Raw genomic sequence first — 27,891 nt, forward strand, 5'->3', positions numbered from 1 at the left:
AATATGCCACTGATTTTAAAAGGATGACGCCTATAAATTTTGAAGCCAAGTACCAAAAAGACATTCACATTTCTGTTCCTATACTTGATTCAGTTTCCCATGCCTTTAAATCTTGTTGTATAACCAAGTAAAATGCAGAATCTCTATGTTTACTGGGATGCATATTCCAAATTTTAAACATTAATAGATAGAGTTTTAATTCATACCACCATTTAAATAGTAGAGCTCAGCAATGTGGTGATGAATACAAAATGACCATAACTTGAATCATACGTAGATAACAGAGCGGAAATATTTCCCACTTAATGTATCTAGAAAACAAAAGGAAGAGATTATTCATTTGTCCACATATTACATGAAGTACTTATTCATGGCAATTTTATCCGAGTTTTTTTTGCTCTTATTAGTAGCACAACTGATAGCTCCGCAAACAAGCTAACTACGGTGGCGAGATCAACTCCAAACACATACAATGCTAACATGAGATATTGTTCAGTGCATGCTCCATGAGAGCTTCAGATAACAGGCTTCTCAGCAAAAGTTCTTCTCTGCAACAAGAAATAAAGGCGACGATAAGTAAGTTAAATAGCAACAAGTGGACCGCCGTGATGTCCAGAGTAATCATAGGAAACCATGAGGTTTGACTGGACCATAGTAATAAGTTAAATGCAGGGGAAATTACAATATAATGTTGATTTTGATCTCAACCTCAGTTTCAGTTTAATAGACTGGAAAGCAGAGTTGGTTGTTCGTTTTGCTGCATCGAAAGTTATGAGCAGTTGAAACTCTACAAGAATCTCTAACTTTCACGAGTAAGGATAACAAATCTTCATGAATAATTGAATCCAACATATATCATCTGCTTGACTAAAAAGATCAGTAAATCTTTTATCATAATTGTCTGACATACGAGTGCGATGCCAATTTTCTTTTTCAGAAAGATATGAAGCCTACCTGTGAGAGAATCAGATTAACGGCGGCGACGAACAATCTTGGGGATGTGCTCAACGTACGTCCGATCCCTTCCTCTTAGGCTCATCATAAACGCATCTGGCATATCCCTTAGGTGCATCTTTTGGATTGATTTAAGGTATCTAATACCTTGCGGTACCATCCAAAGATTCTGTAATCCAGTAAGGTGCAGATGTTGTAGGCTCTTCATTGTGCCATCCTCTATGTTCATCCAAACAAGTTGTAGCATGTCAATTAAATACAGGTGCTTAAGCTTAGGGAACCATCCTGCGAGAAAGGCCAAATCCTGTCCATCGTACGCCATGCAGAGACTAAGTATAACAAGGTTAGACATGATAGAGAAGGCAGGAAGCGGATCTTCTCGTAGTCCAGACCACCCCATTATTAACTCCCTAAGATTTCCAAAGCTGCTAAATATCGAGGGCACCACCCCTTTCTGCAACCTGCCTCTCAAGTGCAGTTTCCCAAGATTCGGTAGAGGTTTTAAACTTCCCAGATTAAGAGGTTCATCTGGGTTACTTGCAACGACACCAAACCTACTGAGACGTGGCATCTTCGAGAGGGACGCCCACAGTGCTTCACAATAGCTTGGTTGCACCTTGAGGATATAGAGGGTTCTTATCTGGCTCAAGCTTCCAATATTCTTAACTAAAACTCTGCTGGCTTCTATAATCTCTAAAGTTTGTAAATTTGTCAAACTGCATATGTCATCGGGAACTGATACACCACTGAACCAATCAAAAGTTCGAAACTTCCGGTTTTCAAAACAGAACATAATCAGGTGCCTTAGCTTCCGTAGCATGGTAACTTCCTTCGGCAACTTCAATACAGAAGTTTGCCTGAGATCCAACGTCTGTAGGTTCAAAAGATTCCCCAACGATGCAGGGATGTCCTTCACTTTAGTATATCCTAAATCCAGATAGTGCAAATTAAATAAGTGAGCCACTACATCGGGCACCTTATCAATATTGGCATATCTAAGAGAGAGAACCCTTAATAATCTGAAGTTGGACGAAACATCGTGTATGCAACTAGATGATAATTGCTTGTCAAACAACAAGAAAGAGCGAAGTCTTCGTGTACCTCTGCTAGGTTGTAAGGTCCCACTACCTCCATGAATGGCTACACGCCGAGCTTCTTCTCCCAATTCTATTACCTCTGGATTGTCATATGCAATACCAAACATCACTTTCCTTGATCTTGTTAGAGTTATTTCTCTAACAACATCATGAATTTGAAACACTTTAGCCCTTCCAAACTCATTCCTTTCCACTACTTTTAACAAACACCTACGTACGAGTTCCTTAAGGTAGACTTCAGCCACTTCCTCCATCGTTATCCCTGGCCCCTTCTCCTCAATGAATCCTTCAGCTACCCAAAGCCTGATTATCCATTTTCTATGAATCATATAATCTTCAGGTAATAGGCCACAGTATAGGAAGCAATTCTTCAGATAGCTCGGTAGATCGATGAAGCTGAGATTTAGAATTCTAGTTGACACCCATTTCAGCTCTGGATTATTTCCTCGTTGCCAATTAAGTTGATTGTAGAATAATCTCCACTCCTCTTCCTTCTCTTCTCTGTTGGCGAGGAGGCTGCCAACAGCTACAATATCTAGTGGCAAGCCTCGGCATTTGTCCACAATCTTCTCGGCCCAATTCTTGAGAGTTTCCGGGCATCTCTTTCCACCTAGTCTCACAAAGGCCTTTTTACAGAAGAGATCCCATGCTTCCTCCTTTGATAGATTTCTTAGGTTCATTTTACGGTCTTTGTCCGCTAACGAGGCCACGTCTTCACTCCGAGTTGTAATGACTACTCTACTTCCGCAGTTATTTTCTACGAATGTACGTTTTAAAAGTGACCATGCTTCTTTGTTCCACACGTCATCCAAGACAATGAAGTACCTTCTTCCCTGCAGATGGCTTTGAAGTGTCTCCACCAATTTGGTATGATCCATGGTGTCAATGTCATTTGGAATTGCCTGATTCTTTTCCAAGAGTTTCTTTGCTATTCTTCTTAATAAATCATCAACCTGGAAATTTTGGGAGACAGATACCCATGCACTACACCCAAAGTGCCTTTTAGTTGTTTCATTTTTGTAAACGCTACTTGCAAGAGTTGTTTTACCCAATCCCCCCATGCCACAGATGGAAATAATTGCACGACCTTGTTTCCCATCTGTCAACCAATCAATCAATGTTTTAGTTTCTTCTCCAAAACCTACAATCTCATCCTCACCAGTAAAGTATGGAGATTCTGATACACGCTGCTCCCCATGAGCATAATTATTTAGGTTGCTACTTCCTCCTCTTCCAGTAATTGAAATGTCATATCTTTTTTTCATATTTGTGTGATTCTGAAGACGGGTTTGTATGTTCTTAAGCTCCCCAGCAATATTGCGCAGTGCACCATTTTCCTTGGAATAAGGAAAGGTTTTCCTTAAAAATCCCATCTTGCCGCTTGTCTGTTGTTGCCCAGTAAGATATGTATACTCGTCGATGGTGTCCTCAACATCGCACGCTATCTCTCTTAGTCCTTCCAGCCAGGCCTTGCAGTGGTCATTAATGGATTCATATAGATGATCGTCTACGTGATTTATATAGGTTTGCATTATCGCAAACTCTCTCTTAATCATCTTCATACTATTGTGAACTTCTTTAAGAACCGATGCGTCTTCCACTAGCTTGGAGGTTATTGCAGACAATGCTGATTCAGCCAAGGAAGCAACAATCTTTTCGATCACAAGACACAACAAAGCTTCTGCCATACTTGCTCTCTGAGTTTCAGACTTTCAGGAGCTGGGATTCTAAAATTTGATTCAGCACTGGTATGGTCTAATATATGAAATCTCTACAATTGTTAACATAGCAGTATCAGTATCAGTTGACGAGCAATTGACCTATTTTGTTTTATTGAAGTAGCTAGTTTGGTTATTGATTTGATTGACTATGACACTTGCATCCTTGAATCTAAAATACAAGAAATCTTCTTAAGCCAAGTCAAGATGTATGCAGTCAATCTGTACTAAACGACAACTAGAATTGTGCATGTGATTGGAGGTGATAGGAAATTTGAAATAATAGCAGATAAAAAAAAAAGTTAATCACAAAGAAGAAAATCATCAGTGATAGGAAATTTTATTAGAGTAGTTAAATGACACTTCAAGCATAGTATTAGTGTTTTAATACATAGATAGATGAGTATATTTATGTTGATTTATGAATTGTATTTAGGAAAAAAAATATTTAGCACCCTGCCTTTTAACGCATTTATAATTTTTCTATTTCTGCTAAAATTATATTTACTCAATCTATAATCAACTAAATCTAACTTGATCTAACCTAATCTAACTTGTACCACCCAACTCTACCGTACTCCGGCAGGATCATCGGCCTCTGCCGCCATCCACGAGCGGCACCGTCTCATAGAGAGAGGAGGACCTCTTCATAGAGCAATGTCGATGGATTTGGATCTCGGCGAAAAAAATAAAAATTAAAAGAGAGAAACTATGTAATACATAAAATAACTGTTAAAGATATAAAAAAAAAACTAAAAAAGAGAAGCTAACATTATTAGGACGGAAAATAAATTGCATAAGCATAATGATAATGATGAAGAAAATTCAACCATTCAACCTAATGATGAAGTAAGAAAAATAAGGTAGAGAAGATACATACCACATGAAGGTCACATTCTCTACAGTGGCTGCTCAAGCTGCATTGAAACAGATAACAAATGAACTTCAAAAGTGAAACTTTTCATAGCCATGGATGCAATAAAAAGAACACCATACCTCTCAGCTCGAGGGGAAAAAGGATCAAATGCCTCAAAGTTAATGCCATCTTCATAGCTCTGGAGAAGAATTGTTGCATTCTGGCTACTGCTGCTTGACTTTAGACAGGCAAAACCCAGCAATTTTGAAAATATATTTGGGTCTTCTTAAAACCCAGTATGGCCTACAACTACAATAGAGAAAAAAAAATCTGGAGAAGAAAAGATCAATTACTGAAGCGAGAGAATTCCGTGGGTACCAAACCTGGCTGATCAGAGCAAATACTTTCTTTTAAGAGAAAAAAAAAACGCTGTTCAGGTCGTGCATGTATCAAAAGTTTTTTTTATTTTAAAAAAAGCCATTGAAGAGTAGATGAGTATATTTGATTTAGAAATTTGTTTTGAAATTTTGCGAATTTTCTTTTTAACATTTCATTAAGCATTGCAATTCAGAACAACAAAGGTAATCTCAAGATGGAGAGAGAAGATTCTCTTATTTTTTGTTTCTCCTTGGGATGAAGTTTTATAATTATCAAGGTGTATACAATAGCCAATAAAGTATTAATTTTTTTTTTGTTGGAATAAAGTTTATAGCATAACTCTTACTATAATACTTGGACTTGGTTTCACGTTCCTACCATGTCTTCGTTTGAAGATTTCAGTTTGACTTAAGACTTAATTTTAGTGACATATTTTCTTTTCTTAGAGAATGAATTTAGACAATAATTGTAGGAAAGAATTTAAAGATTTGCAATATTTTGAAGACCATGAGATCGCCAGCCTAGACTTGAAGGAGAAAGTACTATTAGCATTACTTCTTCAGATAGAAGATCCAGATAAGTTGATTTATAGAATAAAATACAAAGAAACCAATAAATCAACATTAGAATATATCTAGAAATCTATTGATTGACACAAGGTAGAGATTGCTTCTAAAATTGATGTTTTGGAAGTATCAGATGAAGGTCAGCTTTCTAATGGTTGATCAGAAACCATAGTAGAAAGAGAGATCAAGAAAAAAATAATATGCTTAATCGTAGCAGAGGCAAGGCAAAGAATTAGATATTACAGAGGCAAGGCAAGGATTATTAATGAGTTTATTCAGTTTATAAGCTATTTTATTTATAAATTAGTCATGTTATAAATAGATTGTGTCTTAAACGAGTTATCATATCATAAACGGATTGGTAGGTTATGTCACAAATAAGTTAAATAGAAAGAGATAATAAATATGAATACGATTTATTTAATAAACGGGTTAGAGAGATTGTCAGGTTAGAGAGATTGACATGTTTATAATCTGAATTTGATTAAGCTAAATCCAAACTCATTTTAAAATCAAGTTATTGGATTGAATCAAATTTTACCCTTTTTTTTTTTTTTCTTTTACCTTATATCTTTCCTTATTTTTATCTTGTCCCTCAACTGGAATTTTTTTTTGACAAAACCCACAACTGGAAAATTGAATAGTCTCTTCTTGTATTACTGGCCTGGTCCAATAAATATTGGAGCCCTCATGCATCACTTGTCCCGAGAAGAGAGAATAAGGTTCTAAAAAATTATTGAACTTTAGTTTAAAAAAAAAACAAAGAAAAAATAACCCCAAGAGGTGATCAGATGATTGAAAGATAAACTAGTAACCAGAGTTTGTTATGTTGTAGGGCAGTACAAAATTAAAGAACTTGAATGAAAAGCTACTTTTATCATTATTTTTCTTGCCATAAGGGGTATCTCTTGTATGAACAATCAAAGAGAGAGGAAACGTATAAAGAGAGAAGAAATTCTTTATTTCCCTCAAGAAAAAAGGTGAAAGTATCAGCATCATCTCTATATTTCAAGTAATGTCCTTTTTCTCTAATAAGAGCTGAGACAACTCACAACAGAGCATACAAGTTAGCAATATTTGTTCCTAATTAGAAATAATCTTCATAAGACAACTTGCTCCACGTAAAAGCAAAAACTCAAACAAAACCTTTCACTAAATTGACTCAATCTCTGCCAGAACAAACAAAGTGGTGCAAAAATATATCCAAGGACAAGAGACTACTGAAACAGTCTGCTTGTTCCAAAACACTGACAGAAGAGTATCACAAATCCTCCTTTGCTGATCATTCATGTAAGAGAGTTTTTGACATCTGAATTAAAACAATCACTAGCTCAAAGATAAACTGATGTATGAACTGTGTGCATTAGATGTTAGAGAAAGAACAAACATGAATGTAGAACTTGTAACTCTGAACATAGCTCTGGAATGAGCTGCAGAAATTTATAGATCATGTGTAAACTGACATGACTAGATATGGTTTTGTAAAATATGACTGAATATTTCTGTGCATTAGACTACAATAGTTAAGTCTTGCAAATATATCAGATTACAAGAAATCACCTTCAAAGATATCATCATACGCAACAAGTGTGCAGTAAGGTGGCTTTTTCTGCTTATCATCATCATATCTCCCCAAGATGTATGCATATAGATGTCAAGTTCATCATATATAATCCCAACATCAACGTGAAGTACAAGCAATCATTTTTACAATATTTGGTGGCACTTGTGCATCAAATTCCTGCAGAAATCTAATTTCTATGGTCATTAACTCAAAGAACAAAGGACATAAATAGTCAACCTTCAAATAGTAAGCTCACTAAATAAATGAAACAAGGAGTCAATACCCTATGCATGTAATATATTATAATATCAAGCATCTTAAAATGGCCCCCCAGAACCAAAAAAGAAAACTCTGCAACAAGTGCAGATGCTTCAGAAACTTCTAAAACAAATGCCAGGTATAAAAAATGAGTTAATTAACTGGCACATGCACTTAAGATTATTTTACTAAAGATTTGTTAATTTTGAAGCTAGATAGTCAATAGTAAAAAACTCAGGTTGTACTTTGTATTAGAGACTAACATGCCTCTCATACCATGTATTACAAAACTTACAACAGGCCAGTAATTAATTCGAACATTTATCTCCATCAAACAGTAAAGCAGGGAGTGTAATGTTGAGTTTGGCAATCAGCATAAGCAAAACAGTTGAAATAATCATTGCATCTGCAAATTCCATACAGATCTATTGAAAGCACAAATAGCCAAATGGTTTCTCACAAGTCATATTGCAGTATCAGTCACCTATTAGTTTTAAATCAAAATTTATACTTGTCATGAAATCAAGGGTACTATGGTACTACCCTTCACATTTGTACAGAAGAAAGAGTGAATGCAGAAAAGCAGATCCAACCCTAAGGGATGTGCATGGAAAAAGATCTAATGGCACCATATGTGCTGCATGTCAGAAATCCAGCAAACAATAAGCCCAACATCTTCGAGAAAGACTGAAATGATCACCCAACCCTTGCTCACGAGGCAAAGGAAAAAGTTTCTAATATTAATCATTAATTCCTTCCAATTGAATGGTATGATGTCACCTTACAGAAATCATAGTTGTAACCATACGATTCATATTACGGAAAAAGTTCCATACCTGACTACATCGCCATTTCTGCTTGTAGTGCTGCTAGTTCATCATCCTCAGCTGTAGTTTTCTGTGGAGCAGGCCGAACTGGTTGCTTAATAGCTGGAACATGCACAGGAGCAGCAGGAGCAGTCGTAGCAGGCTGAAGAAGTTGTTCCTCCAACTCAGCTCCTTCCAACTCTTCAAGCTCTGCTTCCAATTCATCCTGCCAAAAGAATAACATGGTAATCAGGATGTCAATGAAAGACATAAGGTCAAGAAGTAAATCATTTGGCAGAGAGATATTAGAATACTTCATCAAAATCAGCTGCTGCTCCAATAGGTGCAGATAGTGCTTCCTGTATTTGTTTCATGTTCTCGGTCTGCTCATTAATTTCATCCATAGTCTTGTCAACATCATCAATATTCCTGCAGGAATAGAAAACATCAGCAGATATCATTTTGCTTCCTCAATCAACAAGATTACTCCCGACATTAAATAGGCATACTTCAAGGAGTCATAACAAACAAAATGATAAACTAAATGGCAGTACTTTCATTTTTCCAAAGTTCCAACAACCCAGCAGGCTTTATAGTTCAGGAAATAGCTGATAATCAATTATATGTTTTGAAAAAAAAAATCTGGTGCACCTACGACTTACAGGTATATCTAAAGCTTACAAAAGCAGTTTGGGGAAAATGTCTTAAACTGAATAATGGGTATACACTGATTGAAAGTGTTGCTATAGCTACTTACGTTGCTTTCTGCATTGCCTTCATTGCAGACGCCCCAGTTCTCAATGCATCAACAGTCTCTGTTGTAGCTTTCGCACCTTCTAGCAATATCATCTGCAGAAAATGCACAATAACCTCAAACTTAATGACTGAAGGAGCTTATTACACCCATTCCAGGCATTAATAGATTATCAATACTATTTACCTGATCATGAATTCTTAACTGGAAATTCCCAAGTTGTTCAATTTGCTGCTCATAAAGTCTCTTCCTCTTCAAGCATTGTATGGCAGCTAATATTCATGAAAGAAGTTTAGATTGTAATGAAGATATGGTAGCTACTAGCTAGTATCACATGTTAAAAAGATATATTTCAATCAGTATGCCAGATTTTGCATTTTAAGATGCAAAACCAAGAAAACATGAGCCGCATTGGGCAGGGAATCCACATTGTAACATACAAAAAATTGAGGAAAAATAGAGAACAAATTCACAAGTTTATGGAAAAGTTTCTCAAAATTATTTTTGAAGCAACCACTATAAGCAGGTCAAGTCAAGTGAGCCACCAACGATGGATCACTGACATAGTTCAAACAATTTTTGCCATATGTCATCTGTAACTGTAAATAGAGGCACGATCAAAAAGAAACTTGCATAGGAGTAAGAAAGAACATGGTAGGCCTCAAATAGTTTAAGGAACTTGTAAATGGCAGAGGTGAATGGAAGAAACTATAAAATAAAAAATTAGAAACCCAAAAAGCTTAGGACTTGAGACTCGCTTGATGTTGTCGTTGCTTTTTTTTTTCCTTTCACCATTTGTAATTGCTTATAGTCAAAGTAAACCATATTGGGACATGTTATCCTTTTGAGGAAAATATACAATCATGGAAAAGCTCTTCTAAAAAGAGAATGAAAAAAATAGTTAAATACCACTATGTTCTACAAAACAGATGCCACGAGATCAAAAAAAAAATAAAAACTTCTATAATAATGCAAAGCATACCCCTTTTGTTCTTTCCTCTTGTGAATTCCTTAGCCTTCTCAACCTCAGCAGTTGCCTTCTTCTGGAGGACTTTCTCCTTCTTTTCTAGCATCTCAAGTGTCTAAATTGCATATAGAGATTGTAAGTTAGCATTACTCAATGTAAAGTATATATATATATATATATATATATTATACTTCTGTAACTAATACAGGCAGGTTAAACCAAACACAACTCAAAGTTAGGCAAGCTTGGCAGGATTTCCTGCAATCTGATCTGAGATTGGAGTTGGACTGACTGAACGCAAATATTTCAATGAGCTTGAGCTCTACATGGTAAAACTCAAGCTGAAAGTAAAAAAAACATAAATAATCTCATCCTCTCTCTTCATCCAAGTTTCTGTTAGCGTTGTCTGATAGCTAGCAAATCCACCACAGAAGCAATACTCTAAAGCACAGATTCTCCATTTAGGCCTCGTATGTGTATCTGGTATTTATCAGATACCGATATGGCTTCGATACAACATCGATACATATCGGATATGGTTAGAAAAGTATCCAAATTAAAAAAATAATAATCTCTGTTTTTCGATACGGCTCCCAATATGACTTCAATACGGCTCCGATACGGCTTTGATATGGCTTCGACCGGAAGGCATCAAAATCTGTTTCTTCTATTCATTTTCTTGAAGTCAGCTGCATTGGGACTGTGAGAGAAAACTAAGTAAAACATATGTTAGTGTGAATGTTCTCTTTTTCAAGCTTTTTCCTCTCTCTGCCAATAATGTGTTTTTTAATTTCTGCCTTCATAATATTAGATAACTAGTAAATCAGTACACAATGCTCTCGTGTTAGTAAAGGCTTTGATGTTACTATGTTAGTATACAATGCTATGATATGTACTTTTTACCATATGTTGTATTGGTTGACAATAGATTGAAGAAATTTTTTTATTAGTTTATTTATTGGCATGTTCATGTCATATCATATCTTATTTTTTAAGAATTTGCCGTATACCCATATCTATATTCATGCTTTATAAAAGCAATATATTGTGAATTTGTGATAAGATCCCAAGTGGACCTACACAATCTAATCATGGAGATCCAATGTCAAGCCGAGAAATGATGCAACTAGAATGATGTGGAGAATATTTGTGGCAAAGATATATTGAGGCAACCTCAACAAAGATGAGATCTCACCCTGCATAATTGATATAGGCATCAATATCTGATATTCATTTGCTTATTATTTGAGTTAGCCTTGGTGCAATAAGGAGATAAGAGTAAAATATCAGAATGAAGAGATGCATGTACGAAGTTGATAAGATCGATGATATATCAGCTCTACCAACTCAGTACTTAAAGTGACTGGTAGCAAATTAAAATGTTGGTGCTACATAATTAAAAGTGCTTCTGTTATGGAGTGAAATAAACAAAAGATCAAGGTTTGGGCAATTAAAAAGAAAGGAAATGACACTCCTGAAGATAAAACATCATGATCAACACAAAGGTAGCAAGTAAAAGGAGAAATATTCCAAGCATTTCCAAAGCATGTAGCAGCCTGCATAAAAGTATCACTGCGACAGTTGGAAGGAGTGAGCATAATATTATGAGATAAAAAGGCTTATAATAGGAAACTCGATGGAATAACAAAGCAGACAAGAAAATAATTTACACTATCACAATGGATTTAATCCTTGCAGACAATGCCATGCAAATTGTCATACAGATGTATACTGATGCATGAAAAAGATACAAGTTCTATTGATTGGTTGGTTGACCTTGACTTCACCGAATGAATTATTAAGTGACACATAATAATGCCAAAGATATAGTAGTTTGTCCCTATTCAATAAGAATAACCCCCTGGACAATAATGCCTAGAGCAATTAATTGGTGAATTCCACACTGGGAAAATAAAAGGATGGACAATTAGTTGGTATCTATAGCATCGATGGAAGCCCTTCAAATCCCAAATCAAGTTCTTAGAAGTAGCAAATATTTAAGGTATCATGATTCATTAATTACAGATTTAGAGTTTTTCTTTCTTAAAGATCCACCATCATCATCAAATTCCTCTCCAATATATAAGATGGTGGCTATCAAGCATAACTACTACAAAAAGCTGCCTCCAAGTAAGGAGAGCAATGTCTTGTTGTCAGATATAAACCTGACATTGGTCACTGGAGAATAGTTCAATTTTTTTAACCAAGGCAAATCATATACACTTGATATTAGCAAGGAATAGAATATAAATATTGCCATCTTGCATCATTAATAAAGATAATACTATCTTCTTATTTCCATTTGGCCGAACTGTTATTCCTAAATTACCTTCTTGTCAAGGTTAATGCAGGAAACAAGTTCATAATCAGCAAAGTAACCGATCTAAAATCCTAAAACGAACTAGTTCAAGATATGACAAACCTGTATAATGACCACAATAACATAGTATAAACATAAACTTTAAAGTACATTAAATGCAATTGCAATAGGAAAATGTCAAAGCTTACATAACAGAATCAAATAAACCAACAAAGCAAGTCATAAAGTACCTCATTTAACTTGTCCAGAGTAGCCAAGGCATTTGCCTGCTCCTTTGGCTTCCCGAATAGCCTACTAAACATGGTTCCAAATCCCCAAGCTTATTTCAATCCCTAAAAAACCACAAGATTCCCTCTTTAATTCATCCTCCACAAATACAAAGGAAAAAAATAACAATTAGGGTCAATTAAATCAACGAAGGAGAAGAACAAAAACGAAAGAAAAAAAAAATTGAACCAATTCGCATCACGAAATACTACGAAGCAATCAAGCGATCAGTCAAACCTTGGCAATCAGAGTAAGGCGATTGGTGGCGTACGGATTGGGTAGAGGAGTTCGATCGACGAACCGGGGCGGAATAGAGGAGGATTAGATCTCGAGATCGATCGCGTGCGGGCAGACGACGACGAGGTCCGAGGGTAAAGAGAGCGATGATTTTGTGAAGGGCGATGATAAGTAGACTCTATATTATCTATTGTTACTCTTTCGGATCCGGACACGGATATCTAATCGAGCCCGAACTGTATATTAATATATTTACTTACTTATTTATTACTGTATATAAATTGGAGCTCTGTCAGATATATAATCGGATCTTTATTGTGCCAAACCAGATCCGAGTCATTCAATAAATGGATACTACTAAGATACACATCCATGTTAATGGATCCGGGTTGGATGATTCAGATCCGATGACACCCGTTGAAGTTCTACATTGTTAATTGAGGGCGTACAACTTTAATTTAGAGGAGGTGTATATATAAGCTATTTGATGATGGCATCGCTTCTTCTTTTTTTTACTACTTTTAATTTTATTTATTACAAAGTTTATTCTTGTTAAATTCTAACTCTTTCATATATTTCATGAGTGATCTTTGATTCCTAGATTTTTTTTTATAAAATTATTTTTTTATTAGTCAAGTATATATATATATATATATATATATAAGTCGACTACAAGGTAAATTATTTTACTAAACATGAGATCTCGATAATTATTTTGTATGCTATATATGCGCCGCAGTCACCTCCAAACTTTTTTTTAAACAAAGTGTATATATTTTTTTAATATAGATTATAAGCTCACAGGCTAATTTTACAATTAGATAAAAAACATATTCTATCTGATATATAAATTTAATAATTAAATTAATTTTTATATCTAAACTATATGGATTTAATAGTGTCGTATAGATAATTGAATTATTGATAGGACTCCACCACTAAAGCTATAATAGAAACATATTTTTGTCGCTAGACATTTTTTTTACTATCGACAGAATTTGTAAATGGTATATAAAGAATACAAATATAACTTTCGTAATAATCCATGTTGTATAATTAGATTTAGTTAGTTTTTGAAATAAATTTAATTAATTCAAAACAGTTTTAAATTTTCATGTGAATAATAGAAAATGTGACCCATCTTGCGGATTAGAGAAAAGAAAAAACTTGAGGGCCCACCATTTCAAAATTATGAAAAGAGAAGGGCTTTTCCGTAAATTTGAAGCAGCGTCTTCCCTTTTAATATCACTCGCTGAGGCTAACCGATTTCAAATTTTCTTTTCGCCGTCGAGGAACGGACGAGGACGACGACGGCTCGAAGATTCCCCAACCCTAAACCCTAAAACATAACCATTTCCCGGAGGACATAGAGGTAGTGAAATCTCGACATCTACTTGTTTCTTTTCGATTGGTTCCGAACTGTGTTCTTATTACTAGGGTTTTTGATCTCCAATTTATCGTTTTTCTTTCTTAATTTGGTCCGTTTTGTTTGTTTGAGAAGAGAATGGGGCTCGTGGATCCGTCGGCGCCGCTGCTTGCCACGTGCGGAGGCGACACCGTGAAGCTCTTCGACGTCACGGTGGATTCCGGCGATCCGTGCATCCTGAGCTACTCGCCAACCCCCGGATCACAAGTGAACTCGGTGAAATGGAATCACACCAGTAATACCCTTGAATCTTGGATCTTAGCTTTATGTGATTGGTTATCAAATAGAATGGAAACTTGGAATCCAATGTGTGATCTGTTCTGCTTAAGTTCTGGTGATGCAAGTTGTTGTGCGGTTCTATAGAAGCTCGTATTTCAAGATCTTGTTTCCGGGAGTTGTTGGGGTTGTAAAGTGTTTGGTGTTGAAGATAATGATATGGATTTTAGGATAACTTCTACCAGTGCATTTTGTGTTCTTTAGAACGAGACCTGGTTAGTTATTTGTTCTGGATCTGCCCTAGATAGATGTACCACGTTATTTGGTTTTTGGCAATAATTTGTGACTTTCATGGAGTTAACCAGTAGTGGTCTTCAAAATATTTTCCCTAGCATTGATCTTTATTTTGTAAAATAATTCTACAAAAAATTTTGATTCATTGACTTGTTAATTTGATGTCCTTTTTTCCCTTTATGCTTCAAATGTTCGTGCCAATCTATTAACAGAAAAGGTTGGTTCATGATTTTATATGTTGTGTTCACGAAGCATGGTTTTCTTCTTGGTTCAATGAAGGAATCTGACCTATATTGGTTATTTGTGCCTATTAAACCTTTTCTCTCTACTATGTCTCCTGAATGTGGCTATAGCTAGACCATTTCTGATATGCTGTTTCATTCTTATAAATCATGGCTTTTGCTAGGCAATTTTGAACCACATAGCACTTCTTCTCTAGGGTAGTTTATCTGTTTGTTATGTTGTCATTCATATGAAAGTTGAAAAGATACTCACTTATCTAGATGATCCTAATGTACTTAAGGGAAAATGCTAAATACAGGAACTCTCATATATTTCTATTATATACTTCTCAATTTTGCAGATCTGGTAGTTGCAAGCGCAGGAGATGATAAAAAGATCTCTCTCTGGCATAAGAAAGGTCAAAGTATGGGTGTGGTACCACTTTCAAGTACTGATTTTGGAGACGATATAGAGGTAATGATCCAACAGAAATGATAACCAAGTTTTTGTTTCATTTTAGTTTTTGATTATATATTTATTTGTTTTAAGTGGAATCCATCTGTTATCTATAGGAACTTTTCTTAGTCAAAGTTTAAACTTTTTATGCATACCTACATTACGGAAATTTTTACGAAACCTGGACAAGCTGCTGGCCTGTTATTCTTTCTGGATCATAAGTTAAAGTTCAAATTCCAGTTACTCTTGTTGGGAAGTGTAGCTATGCCATCACAAGAAAGAGGGCATTTACTTATCTAACAGAATTTGTGCTCTACCCTTGACTGGGAAATATATGTTGGGATACTGCTCTTCATGTACCAGTAGAACAATCTGAAATAATTGTATTGTATTGCAGTTATTAAGACTATTATTGACGATGGTAGTATTTCTGGCATAGCATATAAGTGTGTAACTATAGCATATAGTACAAGTAATTTGATATGTTTGATGAATTTGCTTTATTGTACATATTCAATAATAAGCATTTGGAAAGAATAAACATCATTGCTAGGACATCAACTTATGTGCAGATGAAATTTGTGGTTTATCTCTATAAACTCTTGGTGATTTTGTTGTCACCAGTAATTCTTATATATATATATATATATATATATATATATATATGTGTGTGTGTGTGTCTTTAATGGGTGTATGTATGTATATGTATATATGTTCATGTTGTTTGAACTTATTTTCTTCCTTATCAGGAATCAATAGGTTCCATCAGCTTCAGCAATAAAGGTTCTAGATATCTTTGCTCTGGAGGCAGTGGTCATATTGTCAGAATATGGGATTTACAGAGGAAACGCTGCATCAAATGGCTCAGTGGTCATACTGGTATAATTACTGGCGTCATGTATAATTGTAAGGATGAGCATTTGGCATCCATCAGTGTCAAAGGTGATCTTATTCTTCACAACCTTGCTTCTGGGGCACGTGCAGCTGAACTCAAAGACCCAAATGGGCAGGTCATTTAGTTTTTTGTTTCTTTATGTCTGTACTCTACCTATTTTTGTATTATTCAACTTCTGATATCTCATTCATATCTATTCTGTAAGCTCAGGTTTTAAGAGTGCTTGATTATTCTCGGCTTAGTCGACATGTGTTAGTTGTAGCTGGTGATGATGGTTCTGTACATCTCTGGGATACAACAGCCAGGAGTCCAAAGGTATAAGATTGTGGAAATTTTGAATCTCCTTAGATTGTATTAATCCTGCCATGATTCTGCCTTCTGTGAACTTGGAGAGGTGCTGCTTTGTTAGTATGTTAAGTATGGTTAGGTGCGATCCATCAGGAATCCAATTGAATTTCTATACTGAATGCCTGCTAATATGAATGGGTTCATAAATATGCACGTGTGTACACTTCTGGATACGTTAAATCTCTCGAGCTGCAAGCTGGTTTCTATATCAGCATTTTGCAAGTTTATGATTGTATTCATGTTTCTAGTCCACTCCTTTTGTGTTAGCTAACAGTTAGGCTTTTCTGAAGGTTAGAAAACAGAAAATGAAGTTTGATTACCCCAAAATTGCTGTAGATAAAGTTGCAAAATTTTAAAAAATGAATTTAAATCATTTTGTTCACTAATGCGAGGTCATTGTTATAGACTTATGGAGGTTCTCTGTTCTTCTATTGTTTATTTGTTTTAGTTGTCATAATTTTCATACATATTCTATGACTTTCTTAGTCACCTTAACATTCTTGACAGATTTCTTGGTTGAAACAACATTCTGCACCAACCACTGGTGTTTGCTTCTCGCCTTCAAGCGACAAGGTCTCATCTCTTTCCTATTATAATATTATTGTGATTGTTTGGATGGATGGATGAGACTTACGACAATTTGCATCTTGTATGAGCTCTCATTTTCCTTTCTTGTAGATAATTGCTAGTGTTGGCCTTGATAAAAAGTTATATATGTTTGATTCTGGGACAAGAAGATCCACGTGTTGCATTCCTTTTGAGGTACCTTTCTCCTCATTAGTATATAAAGATGATGGTAATATTCTGGCTGCTGGAACAAACAGTGGCCGCGTGGTATTCTATGATGTTCGTGGAAAGCCTCAACCTTTCACTGTTCTTCGTGCATACAATAGCTCAGAGGTACTAGTTTTCTCTAATTGTGTTGTAATGTGAATAATCTCGCTTACTATGATAATTGTAACAATGTATGTGCTTCTTTGTTTCTCGCCAGTTTCTACATGGCCTTATTTTTATGTTGGTTTAGTAAATAATCAGTTGCATTGGCAGTATGTGTGTCTCTCTAGTTCTTACATCTGTTATATCAGGTCTGTAGGTATTCCTTTCTTAGTTACTTGACATCATATTCATATTCTGTTGGTGAAGTTTGTTGGTAAAGTTTGAGGGCATCATTTACTACAGTTAGGCTTGCTACCTACCATGCACCACGGCGTCACAAAAAAATATTTCCATGAAGAGATAAGATGATGCAGAACAACTTCCCGATTGCAGATTTTAAAAAAAACAAGTAGGAAAAAGTAACTAAACCCGGACCCGGGGAATTAACCAACCGGTGTGTTGGAATTCACAACGTTGGAATCCACCAACAAATATTTAATATGTGAAAACTCTCAAAATATTCCCTAGTTAAGCCAGAGGGTCACGGGCGTAGCCCTCTTATGCCTACGAGAGTAAACATGACGAATAGTGGTGTTCACACCAATTCTTTCGAGGTGGAAGAAACCCAAGATACCTTATAAGAGTTCGAATGAGGTATGAATTTTAACGTCAAACGAGATACAACGCTAGAAGAGACGGCGTTAATGCAACTTCCACAGTCGATGGCCACCTTGCAATCTTTGGTCTCATATTTAATGTAAGTGTGGAATACTGTATTCCTTCGCTAATCATCGATCTCTCGGATTGCATCAAAGCGCAATGAACGACACCAACATTATAGTCTTCATAACCACGGGCATCGTCACTATCTTGGACGTCATCGGGGTTAAACTCATAAACTTGCTCATCGAGCTTGTCTTTTCCTAGTGTCATTTTGTTCCCCAAGGTAAAAGGCCTTTCGAGGGCTGTTCGAGGCTTCATGACCAACTTGCCTATATTTGTAACATTGACGGGGGTCATTGACAGGTATAGTTTCATGGTGGAGCCATTTTCTTTTATTAAGTTGGGCAAGCACGACAGTTTAGATAGTTTTGAAAACTATCGTTGTCGTTTAAGTTTTTATACCAACAAGTGCATAATTGGGTAGTGTGCTACCAAGTGGTCTCGTATGCTGCCTATTAACCATCTCGTAGTTTGCGCAAGTATAAACTTGATCCAGGGAGATAACCTCCTAAAAAATTAACTCTCTCCGAATGTCGTTGTTAAAGCCATGCCTAAAATGAGTCAGCGTCATTCTCTTATCCTCCACAACATTACACCTCCTCAAATTAGGAGACATAACCGCTTATAGATCTATTTCTTTGTCTAAAATTATTTCATTAGTGTGGTAAGTACTTTTCTTTTAATTTTCTTTTATTTCATGCTGATGAATGATTGAAAGTTGATTTTGTCGTACTAAGATTTGCTCTATACTTTGCCAAAATAATTTGGCTCAGCTTACTAGTTTTATTTGGGCAAATTTAACTCTTCAATTTTCTGGTAAATCATACCACTCAAAGAAGTGGTCCATCTCACGGAGTCAATTAATAAACATAGCGGGATTTAAATGATTGTCAAAAGTTGGGGCATCAACCTTAATGTTCTTTATAAGTTGATCTTCGTGGCTTTGAAATTCTCTAAAGGCAGCATGGCTTCTAAACCCTCTATTGTTGTGAAGATCAAATACATCTTCACAATAATTTTGCTCGATGGGTTTTCTTTCATGACCTCTCTCGTGGTAAGGAAAGTATAAGGCCTGTTAATGGGAGTCGACATTACGAGCAACACGCCTAGCACCCGTGCTAGATGCACCGACATCACTTTTGTTCTCTATTATTCATGATCCATCTCAATAGCTCAAGATGGGCATTGAAGTCGTCTAATCTAGTCGTTTTCAATAGACTCTTGTAAAATTTACATAATCTTTCATAGTATTGGGTTCCATAACAGATTGGGATAGTGCGCTAGAGACTACCCTATCACTACAAAGGGTCATACAATGAGATGCAAACTAGGAGATCACAGCAAATAATAAGAGAGTAATAAACAGGATAATCTATAACCACTTATGAAGTTTTCAATGAAAACCAATTAAATTTAGTATAAAATTGCAAACCAGTAGTACACACTCACGAGATCAAGACGGTAACTTTAGATTTGTCAAAGGTAGTTCTACCGTTAATATTAATTATATTGATTTGAATAAGCAATATATGTATGTAAGCAATAACATGCTCAAGCATTTGTGTTAATGAAACAAATATAGGGTTATGATTTATCACGCTCCCGAGATCGAGATAATGACTTTAGATTTGTCAAGATGTTCACTTTAACCTAGCTAGTTCTACCGTTAATATTAATTGTTTCGATTTAAATAAGTAATATAAGTAGGTAATCAATAGTAGACTCAAGCGTTCGTGTTAACAAAACAAATATAGGGTAATGATCCACACTAAATGAAAGATAGTTGCTATTTAAAGATTAACAAATAACACTAAAGAAAAGGATGGATATTGTCAAATTTCACAAATCCACTGAAAGATGGCAGTAGTGGCAGTGGTGGCAGCTGTCTGACATTGACTGTGGCTGCGGTGGTGGCTGCAACAACAAAAGTGGCTGCCAAGGCGGCAGCGGCAATGGCAATGGTTGTGGCTGCGGCGGTGGCAGCGAATATCATAGAGAATTTATAAAGATATCTATTAGCACTTGGAAATCGACCAACTGCCTTCTAATTTACAAAGAAATCAAATAAAATTTTGAAGAAAAGCAAATTCAGCAAGCAACTTTTAGAATCTCGTTCAAACAAGATCAGTGGCATCTGTGGTTGGAATGACACACCTAAGGAAAATTAGGTATCGTCTAGACAACACGCACAAGATAGCAAAGGAAAATTCAGATTCTGAAACTGACTTGGAGTTTTCTTTGGTCATTTTTCCTAGTACGAACCTCAGATGTTTCTCATGTCTATTCAAAGGATTTAAGTACAAGGGAAACTCAAGAAATTTCTAGTCTTAATGTAGAGAGTTGTGTCTCATGAAGCATAACTTCCATTAAAAGGTGAAGAGAGCTATCACAGATGTCTGAGTGCCAAAATTCAATAGAGAATGATCCTAAAGCATTAGAGGATTATTTAATTGACTTTCACTATCGACCATATAGGCATTTGAGAAGTGACCTATAGCGACGTACTATGAATAAGATGCGACAATCTAATTACAGAGTAGTTAATTGAGACGAACTCGAGCAATGCATACTTAAATACTTAGATGACGAACTATCTAGGGGTCGTAAGTGCTTCTTGTTTCCGTATTAAAAAAAATCGTGGTTGCGTGTTTGTCGTATTTACTTTTCTTTTTTTTTTTCTCGGCATTTCATCTAGTACTCTTACTATGTCTGAGTGCCAAAATTCAATGGAGAATGATCCTAAAGCATTGGAGGATCATTTAATTGACTATCACTATCGACCATCTGGGCATTTGAGAAGTGACCTATAAAGACATACTCTGAATCAGACGCGACAATCTAATTACAGAGTAGTTAATCGAGATGGGCTCGAGTAAGAGATGCAGACTTAAACATTTAGATGACGAACTATCTAGGGGTTGTAAGTACTTCTTGTTTCTGCATTAAAAAAACCGTGGTCGTGTGTTTGTCATGTTTACTTTTCTTGTTTTTTCTTAGCATTTCATCTGGTACTCTTACTCGGCTTTTTACTCACCAAGTTAAGTTTAATTTTCTTACTTCGAGAAATATTTAGATTTTCCTACTTGACTTCAGTTTTCGGATATCAATTCTAAATTGGTTTTCCTAGACCTAGTAGGATTTGATTTTTCTAAACCAAATCAGATTTGACTTTGAATTTTACTTTTCATTTCTCTAAATCTAGGCAAACTAAGAATCCTATCTATTCTAAGTTGGATTTGACTTGAATATAATTTGTACTTAACTCAATATCAACATCATTGCTTCAATATTATTAGATTTTGAGCGATGTATTTAAAATTAAATATAAAGAAGACAATTTATCAAAAGAAGTCTGATAGTGAACAACAAAACTAGAACTAAAACTGATCGAAACTAACCGAAATGTTTCGTTTTTAACTAAGCCAAAATCGAAACCAAAATTTTGAACTATGACTATAACTTATGAATATAGTTCCTCTTTATCGCATATAAGATCATACTGGCATGACTAGTGTTATAAAGTCTCTCTATGCCACTAAGCAAAAAATATTGATTTTGAAATTTTGGGAGAAACATAAGAATCCTAGTTCTACAGTGTACAAGATACGGAAAGTCAAAGATAAAGTCCAAGTCAAACAGTCAAAAAATCAAAGTTTATGAGGAAAGTCTAATCATATTAGGTTTAGAAAATCAATTCATTGAAAACTGAAATCAAATAGGAAAATGAAACTTGAATTCTAGTCGGATTAAGAAATTCAAATCTTTCTAGGGTTAGGAAAATTAAATACTATTCAAACTATGAAAAAAGCCGTATTTCAATCAGAAAATGAAAACCAAGAGAAGGAAATATAAAGCAAAGAACAAATAGGAAAAGTAAAACAGGGCAAACACAACACGATTTTTTTAATGTGAAAAAATCTCCTTTAACAAGGGGAAAATATCATAGATCCGATCAACCTTTTGAATCAATCTATTTCATTACAAACATAAATATAAGATTCTCTTAAAATCACTTCTACCATACTCCAGACTGCTATTGATTAAAGTCCTTTTGCTCGAATTTCTTGCTTCGATGAACTACACAGTGAAGTAGATTGTTCTCGTTGATTGTCCTTAACTCGATATAGATCAAACTCGCTTATTCCTCATGTCAATGTAGGTATTAGTATAGACAACGTCGATTTAGCTCTCGATGATCAATCTCTAAAATAGCTTAGCACGCAAACATATGAAGATTGCTTCCTCACAATAAAATAGGAAATATGTTTTGTGAAAGATCCTAGAATCAAATGATTTACATAAAGCCCCCTTGAGTTGGATGACCCCTTTAAGCCTCTGGATCACTTATATAGAGGTGAAGAACGTATTTACTTCGTATTTGAAGAATCTATAAAGGAGACTCCAAGTCTGAAATTGATTCAAAATTTTCTTTTGTTGTCTTGCACGATTGGTGTGCACCCAACAAATTCAGTACGCACCAAACTTAAAATTCTCCTATGTTGAACCGCGCCACGATGAGCATCGCTCTATGTTCGGTGTGCACCAAATTCTATAGTAAATGCTGAGTTGCTTTTTTTTACTTTATTTATTCGTTCGTTCTTCAATCTTTTTCCCACATACATTCTTCCACAAATTATATGTCTTGATCTTAAATTAAACCTAGAATATACAACATATTTTAAAGTTTTTTGTTCCCGTGAACTTGCTATTACATAAATTGGTATTAACAGATTTCATTCTGAAGACTAATTTATCTGTCTCATCACAAGTAAGCCTTTATATAGATACTTTTAATGAAAAAGACCACCTGAATTCAGTATCTTTGGTCAACTGGGTGGACTTTGAATAGTATATATAATTCTAGGATATTAGCTAGCCATTTTTGATAGATGAGTCCTAATTGATCATTTTTTTCTGGAAGCAACTAATATTGGCATTAATGGCTGGATGAGTAACATTATCAGATATTCGGTTTGAGTGTCCAAGGTGGTTATTTAGTTAATAGGATGGATGGGCAAAAAATAGTCATTCAGTATCTGGTGGGTTTATTCGGTTCACTTGCTGCTTGTTTTTAACAAATGGGACTGACTTGGTCATCTTTTAATGGAAACAACTGATATTGGCATTGGTGCTGTCTTGGTGTGAAATAGTTGGGTAAGAAGCTACAGCCAAGGAAGTAGAAAAGCATTCACGGTCTAACGTAATTGAGTTACTGTTCTAGTTTATGATTATATCTAAATGAAACTCTAAAAGACCTACATTCAGCATTATCTAAACAGAAAGTTATGAGTCAAAGATTACTCCATATCTTCTGCTATTGAGATGTGGATCAGGAAGGAGTTTACCTATAGGGTGCCACAAGTTACTATATTGAAAATTAAGAAAAGAAACATCCCAAAGTACTATTGTTCATGACTTCTGAAAGTTGCTTTTCTGTTATATGCTCATGTAGATTTATTAGATAGCTAGTCCAAAACCTAAAACATGAATTTCTTCAGTACCCCTTGGTCTTTGTGAATCTTCATTGGAAGTTCAATCATTGCGGTAAGTCAGTGTTTACCATATTTGACTAGTTTGACAGATTTTTAGTTATAACAGACTACTATATATCCTTTTTCCATGGGCTTACAGCCAATTGATTCTAAGTTCCCAACAGTGCATTCAGTTAAGTGCTCCATGATCGGCTTGTCAAATGATTTTATTTTTTAATAACTTTGAGCCACCATTTTATCCAATCTGGAATATTACTAGTTGATATGTTGAATGGACAATAAGGTCTACAAGTTACAGTTGAACAGGCTTTAAAATTTTGATGTGCATAAATGCACATCGCTGGCAACATTGATGGACAAATAACTGCATAAGTACTGTCTAGTTAATGCTACTATTCTCTTTATTCATTTTTATTACTATTAACACTCTTAAAAATTTTACCAGGCTGTTACAAGTTTATGTTGGCAAAGATCAAAGCCTGTCCTTGTAAATGAGAATAATTGTACTGCTGAAGTTGCTCTTCTTGGAGGTACTAGTGAAGAATCAATTCTTATGCCAGATCCCTTGCCTTCTATATCAGCCTCAAGTTTTTCATCAGGAACAACGATGTCTAGTTTCCGCTCTTCTTTGACAACAAACACCAGTGGTTCGGCATCAACTACTTTAAACCCTTCTGCAGCAGAGGAAACTCCACATAGAGGTCGAATATTCACAGGTGGATTTCTATCAAAGCTGCAGGCACCTCGGGGAAGCCATAATTTAAAGGATGATATGGATGTTTTTTCTCCACTAGTTGATGTTCAGCCAATTACACCATCCCTTGGCAATTGGTGGGATGACCATGATCAAACAAAAAAAGACAATATTGTTGATAAGAAACCTATACTGCTTCCAACCTCAACCAAGAAGTTTCAGCTTAACGAAGGAAATGCTGATGTACATCCAATCTCAGATTGGAGGTCTATTTCAAGCTCCAGACAGGTTTAATGACTTGTTCTTGCTTTATCTATTGGCTTTCTCGATTTCAGGCTACACTTTGCAACTGTTATCAGAAAAATCTAAATCAAGCTTCTTGAGTTTATGGCCTATGCTTATATTGTGCTAATGGAAAGAATTAACTCGTAAGAAAGTTGAATAATATTGAGTATCCTTGCTGCAGGATGATGCTATGTCTTTAGCTGCTACACCTGTTGCATCCTCAAAAAATGACTCATCTATGTCTTCTGCTTCTGAGGTCTGGAGTGGAAATGCATCAGCAGATAGTCCAAGTTATCACCGTCAACAGACATCACTCTCACGCTTCCTGCCTTCAGTATCAGTGCTCAATGGGTCCACATTTGCAGGCTTGCAAGATTCATCTTTATCCAGTGGCATGTTATCCAAGAATTCTTTAACAAATCCTGGCATAAGTTCTATGAATCTTCAAGGCAAAGCCACCTTTAACAGTACAAATTCTTTGGATTCTTTATCAGCTTATCATCCAAGTTCAGTTTCCACATCCTTGGGGACTAAGACCATACCATCATTAACTAATTCCGAGTTACCAGGGTCAGTTCTATCTAATACCCCATGGAGATATTCCACCTATGCTGAGAGAATAAGCACCACCTCTGCCTTCAGTGAAGGAATAGCTACAGCAGCAGGTTCACCAAAATTGAAAAAAACGGGAGCAGAAACTAGAGAGGAGCTGTTACATAGCTTGCAATTGAGGCAAGAAGCATCAACTGCCTCTGGAACAGGGAGCCTTGTGGCGAGCAATGTATGATCAGATATTTACTTGCAAACAATAAAGCAAAGATAATCCATTTTTTTATCCACTAAAGGTTTGTAAGAGAACTTGACACATGCAAATTTAACAGGGAGTGGCACTGCAATCTTTGCAAGCCTTAGGTCCACGGACAGATCAACAGCAGGGAACTTCTTCCTTTTCACTTCAGCTAGTTCAACGCACTATGGATGAAAGTCTGGAATCTCTTCAGAGGTCCATCCATGAAGATGTGAGGAATCTTCACATTGAGTTGCTAAGACAATTCCATATGCATGAGGTAGGTTCATTAAGAGCTTGTTTTTAAATATTAGGGGAATTTTATAAATAACACCTTACATTTTCTGTCTATCATCTTTTACACCCTAACTTTTTTACCTTCAATGTCTGATCCATGCATTTTTATTGCTTATAAGACACCCTAAATTAAATTTTGACCTAACATTAGCACATTAGTTAAGTTAACAGTATAAAGGAGATTGTTCTGTTTCTTTAATTTGACAAGTGTAAAGAATGTTATGTTTTTTTTTATTTGATAAGTGTAGTTGTTATGCCCCATGTTTGTGGTAAGTGGTAACTCTCTGTTAGGGAACTAATGGGACGGTGTTTTTCAGCCCAAAAAAGCAAAATCTGGTTCATACTTTGAAGGTCCAAAAAGAAAGAATATACATGATATAAATGCAAATTGCACGGTGTTAGTTATAACTTCCAAAATATTACCTCTTCTTCTTTTTTTGTGTATATGTGTGTGTAGAAAGTCATTATTTGCTGACTCTAAATCTAGCATACACCACAAAATAGTGAACATTCAGGCCTAATATATTTGGATTTGAAGTGGTTGGTATCTGTTCCTATTAACAGGAAAAAAAAAAAGCAAAACTCTCCCATTCATCTGTTTAGGCTTACATGGTCTCGCTTTACTGAGGTTGCTTTCAATGTTAGCTATTTGACGTAGCAAACTGTAGCCAAAGTCTTTCATGTGTCACAACCTTCTCCAATTCAGAGCCTGATCCCGAAGTCTCTAATGCTAGCAAACCTTTTAAATGACTAAATCAAAGCCTAATCCAAATCAAAAGGCCAAATTGAGCCTAATTGAGCCTAGCCGAACCTGATGTCCACGTTATCACAATGCACCATAGTGTTTAAGTTTAATGGCATGTAAACAACCTCCCCTCTCCTGCATTAGCAATAACTCATACAGAGATATGCTCTTTCTTTAACCTGAAAGTTGCCTTCCCTATGATCTGACTTTTTGTCATTCCACATTCCAGCCTGTTTACTGAAGTTTTGTTTTATTTTAAGACAACATTTATTAGAGTTACTTTGTATATTTGGTGCCCTGTCTGCTTTCCTTTGCCATTACATTCTCAAATGATTACCTAGAGAGTCATCTAGCAAAATTTACTGTTATTCACTCATTTTACATTATTTTCCCATATTTTAGATATGCAGATGAATTTGTTCAGAACTATATGTTGGAAACAGATAACTAGCTTGAAGTTTATATTAGGAAAAGAGAGAATATGTGTTAGTTGCCTTTGCATTGGTCTACCCTGTCTCACACTGTAATTTATATTAGGAAAAGAGAGAATACCTTGGGCTGGCATACTTAATGGCCTTCATATACTCTCCTATAGCAACTTCTCGATCACTCACTTGCTCACACTGTAAATTTCAACAGATGGAGATGTCGAGTGTCCTTACCTCTATCCTGGAAAAGCAGGATGCGTTGATAAAAGAAGTGCAATCGCTACGGAAGGAGAACCAGCATCTCCGCCAATTACTCTAATTCCTGGTTAAGATTTTTGAGATTATTCTGTTTGTAGCCAATTGTTTTCATTTCATTGCAGCTGTGAGATTCTTGGTTGATATGTCATTTTACCGTCTGGGTATGCATTCTAGATTCTACGATGTGCATGTATATAGCATATACAACAATGTTGTACTTATCGAAGGGTGCCCTTTGAAGTGAAAAGGAAATTCATTTTTGGAGTCCAATATTTGTGCTTCCTGTTCATCTTGCCTTGTAACAATGTTGATAAAACATAATATTTTGCAGATATCAAAAGCTTCAATGAGATTAATCCTGACACACGTATTAGCTTCCATCAGGCAGGGTTTCAATATAAATCTTTTTTTTCCCTTTGTAATTGTCTGATATAAGAACTCCGACTCGTTGCATCTTGTTAGTAGAAGCATTTTTCTTTTTCAGTAGCCTAGCAAAGCAACTAAATGGGTATCCAATTATGTCCATATAAATTTATTACTCTGACCAGCAATTATGTTTACCTATTACCCAGCTACTGACAGTGAACCAGATGAGTATTTAGTTTCTAATCCGTCATCTTCCCTCATAATTTTGTGATTTGTATACGTAAATAGGATGACAATTTCCAACAGGTGGGAAAACAAGGTCGTAGAGCAAATACCCTCAG

The 27,891-nt window shown here is 35.6% G+C and overlaps 3 protein-coding genes across 4 annotated transcripts; 1 reads left to right on the forward strand and 2 right to left on the reverse strand.

Moving 5' to 3' along the window:
- Nucleotides 1-1,382: 1,382 nt before the first annotated feature.
- On the reverse strand, nucleotides 1,383-3,739 carry LOC140795042 (disease resistance protein RPM1-like). The gene is made up of 2 exons (XM_073147401.1): nucleotides 1,492-3,739; nucleotides 1,383-1,408 (listed from the first exon to the last, which is right to left on the reverse strand). The coding sequence occupies exons 1-2, from the start codon at nucleotides 3,737-3,739 to the stop codon at nucleotides 1,383-1,385; spliced, it is 2,274 nt and encodes a 757-aa protein (XP_073003502.1).
- Nucleotides 3,740-6,969: 3,230 nt separating this feature from the next.
- On the reverse strand, nucleotides 6,970-12,957 carry LOC140794876 (vacuolar protein sorting-associated protein 32 homolog 1-like). Of its 2 annotated transcripts, none has more exons than XM_073147144.1 (8): nucleotides 12,743-12,957; nucleotides 12,469-12,570; nucleotides 9,934-10,033; nucleotides 9,138-9,223; nucleotides 8,955-9,046; nucleotides 8,512-8,626; nucleotides 8,228-8,423; nucleotides 6,970-7,320 (listed from the first exon to the last, which is right to left on the reverse strand). In XM_073147144.1, the coding sequence occupies exons 2-7, from the start codon at nucleotides 12,538-12,540 to the stop codon at nucleotides 8,232-8,234; spliced, it is 657 nt and encodes a 218-aa protein (XP_073003245.1). In that variant the 5' UTR covers nucleotides 12,541-12,570; nucleotides 12,743-12,957; the 3' UTR covers nucleotides 6,970-7,320; nucleotides 8,228-8,231. The 2 variants fall into 2 exon arrangements, with proteins under 2 accessions (XP_073003245.1, XP_073003244.1); XM_073147143.1 differs by having other exon boundaries at nucleotides 6,970-7,310; nucleotides 12,743-12,898.
- A 1,047-nt stretch (nucleotides 12,958-14,004) lies between these two features.
- LOC140794856 (protein NEDD1) lies at nucleotides 14,005-27,454 on the forward strand. The gene is made up of 11 exons (XM_073147112.1): nucleotides 14,005-14,114; nucleotides 14,244-14,403; nucleotides 15,262-15,374; nucleotides 16,106-16,366; nucleotides 16,462-16,566; nucleotides 17,107-17,172; nucleotides 17,278-17,499; nucleotides 24,136-24,672; nucleotides 24,851-25,450; nucleotides 25,551-25,736; nucleotides 27,138-27,454. The coding sequence occupies exons 2-11, from the start codon at nucleotides 14,247-14,249 to the stop codon at nucleotides 27,243-27,245; spliced, it is 2,355 nt and encodes a 784-aa protein (XP_073003213.1). The 5' UTR covers nucleotides 14,005-14,114; nucleotides 14,244-14,246; the 3' UTR covers nucleotides 27,246-27,454.
- The last annotated feature ends 437 nt before the right edge of the window (nucleotides 27,455-27,891 follow it).

This window comes from Typha latifolia, chromosome 9, assembly GCF_019914945.1.
Source record: "Typha latifolia isolate L0001 chromosome 9, TyphaL0001v2, whole genome shotgun sequence".
NCBI lineage: Eukaryota > Viridiplantae > Streptophyta > Magnoliopsida > Poales > Typhaceae > Typha > Typha latifolia.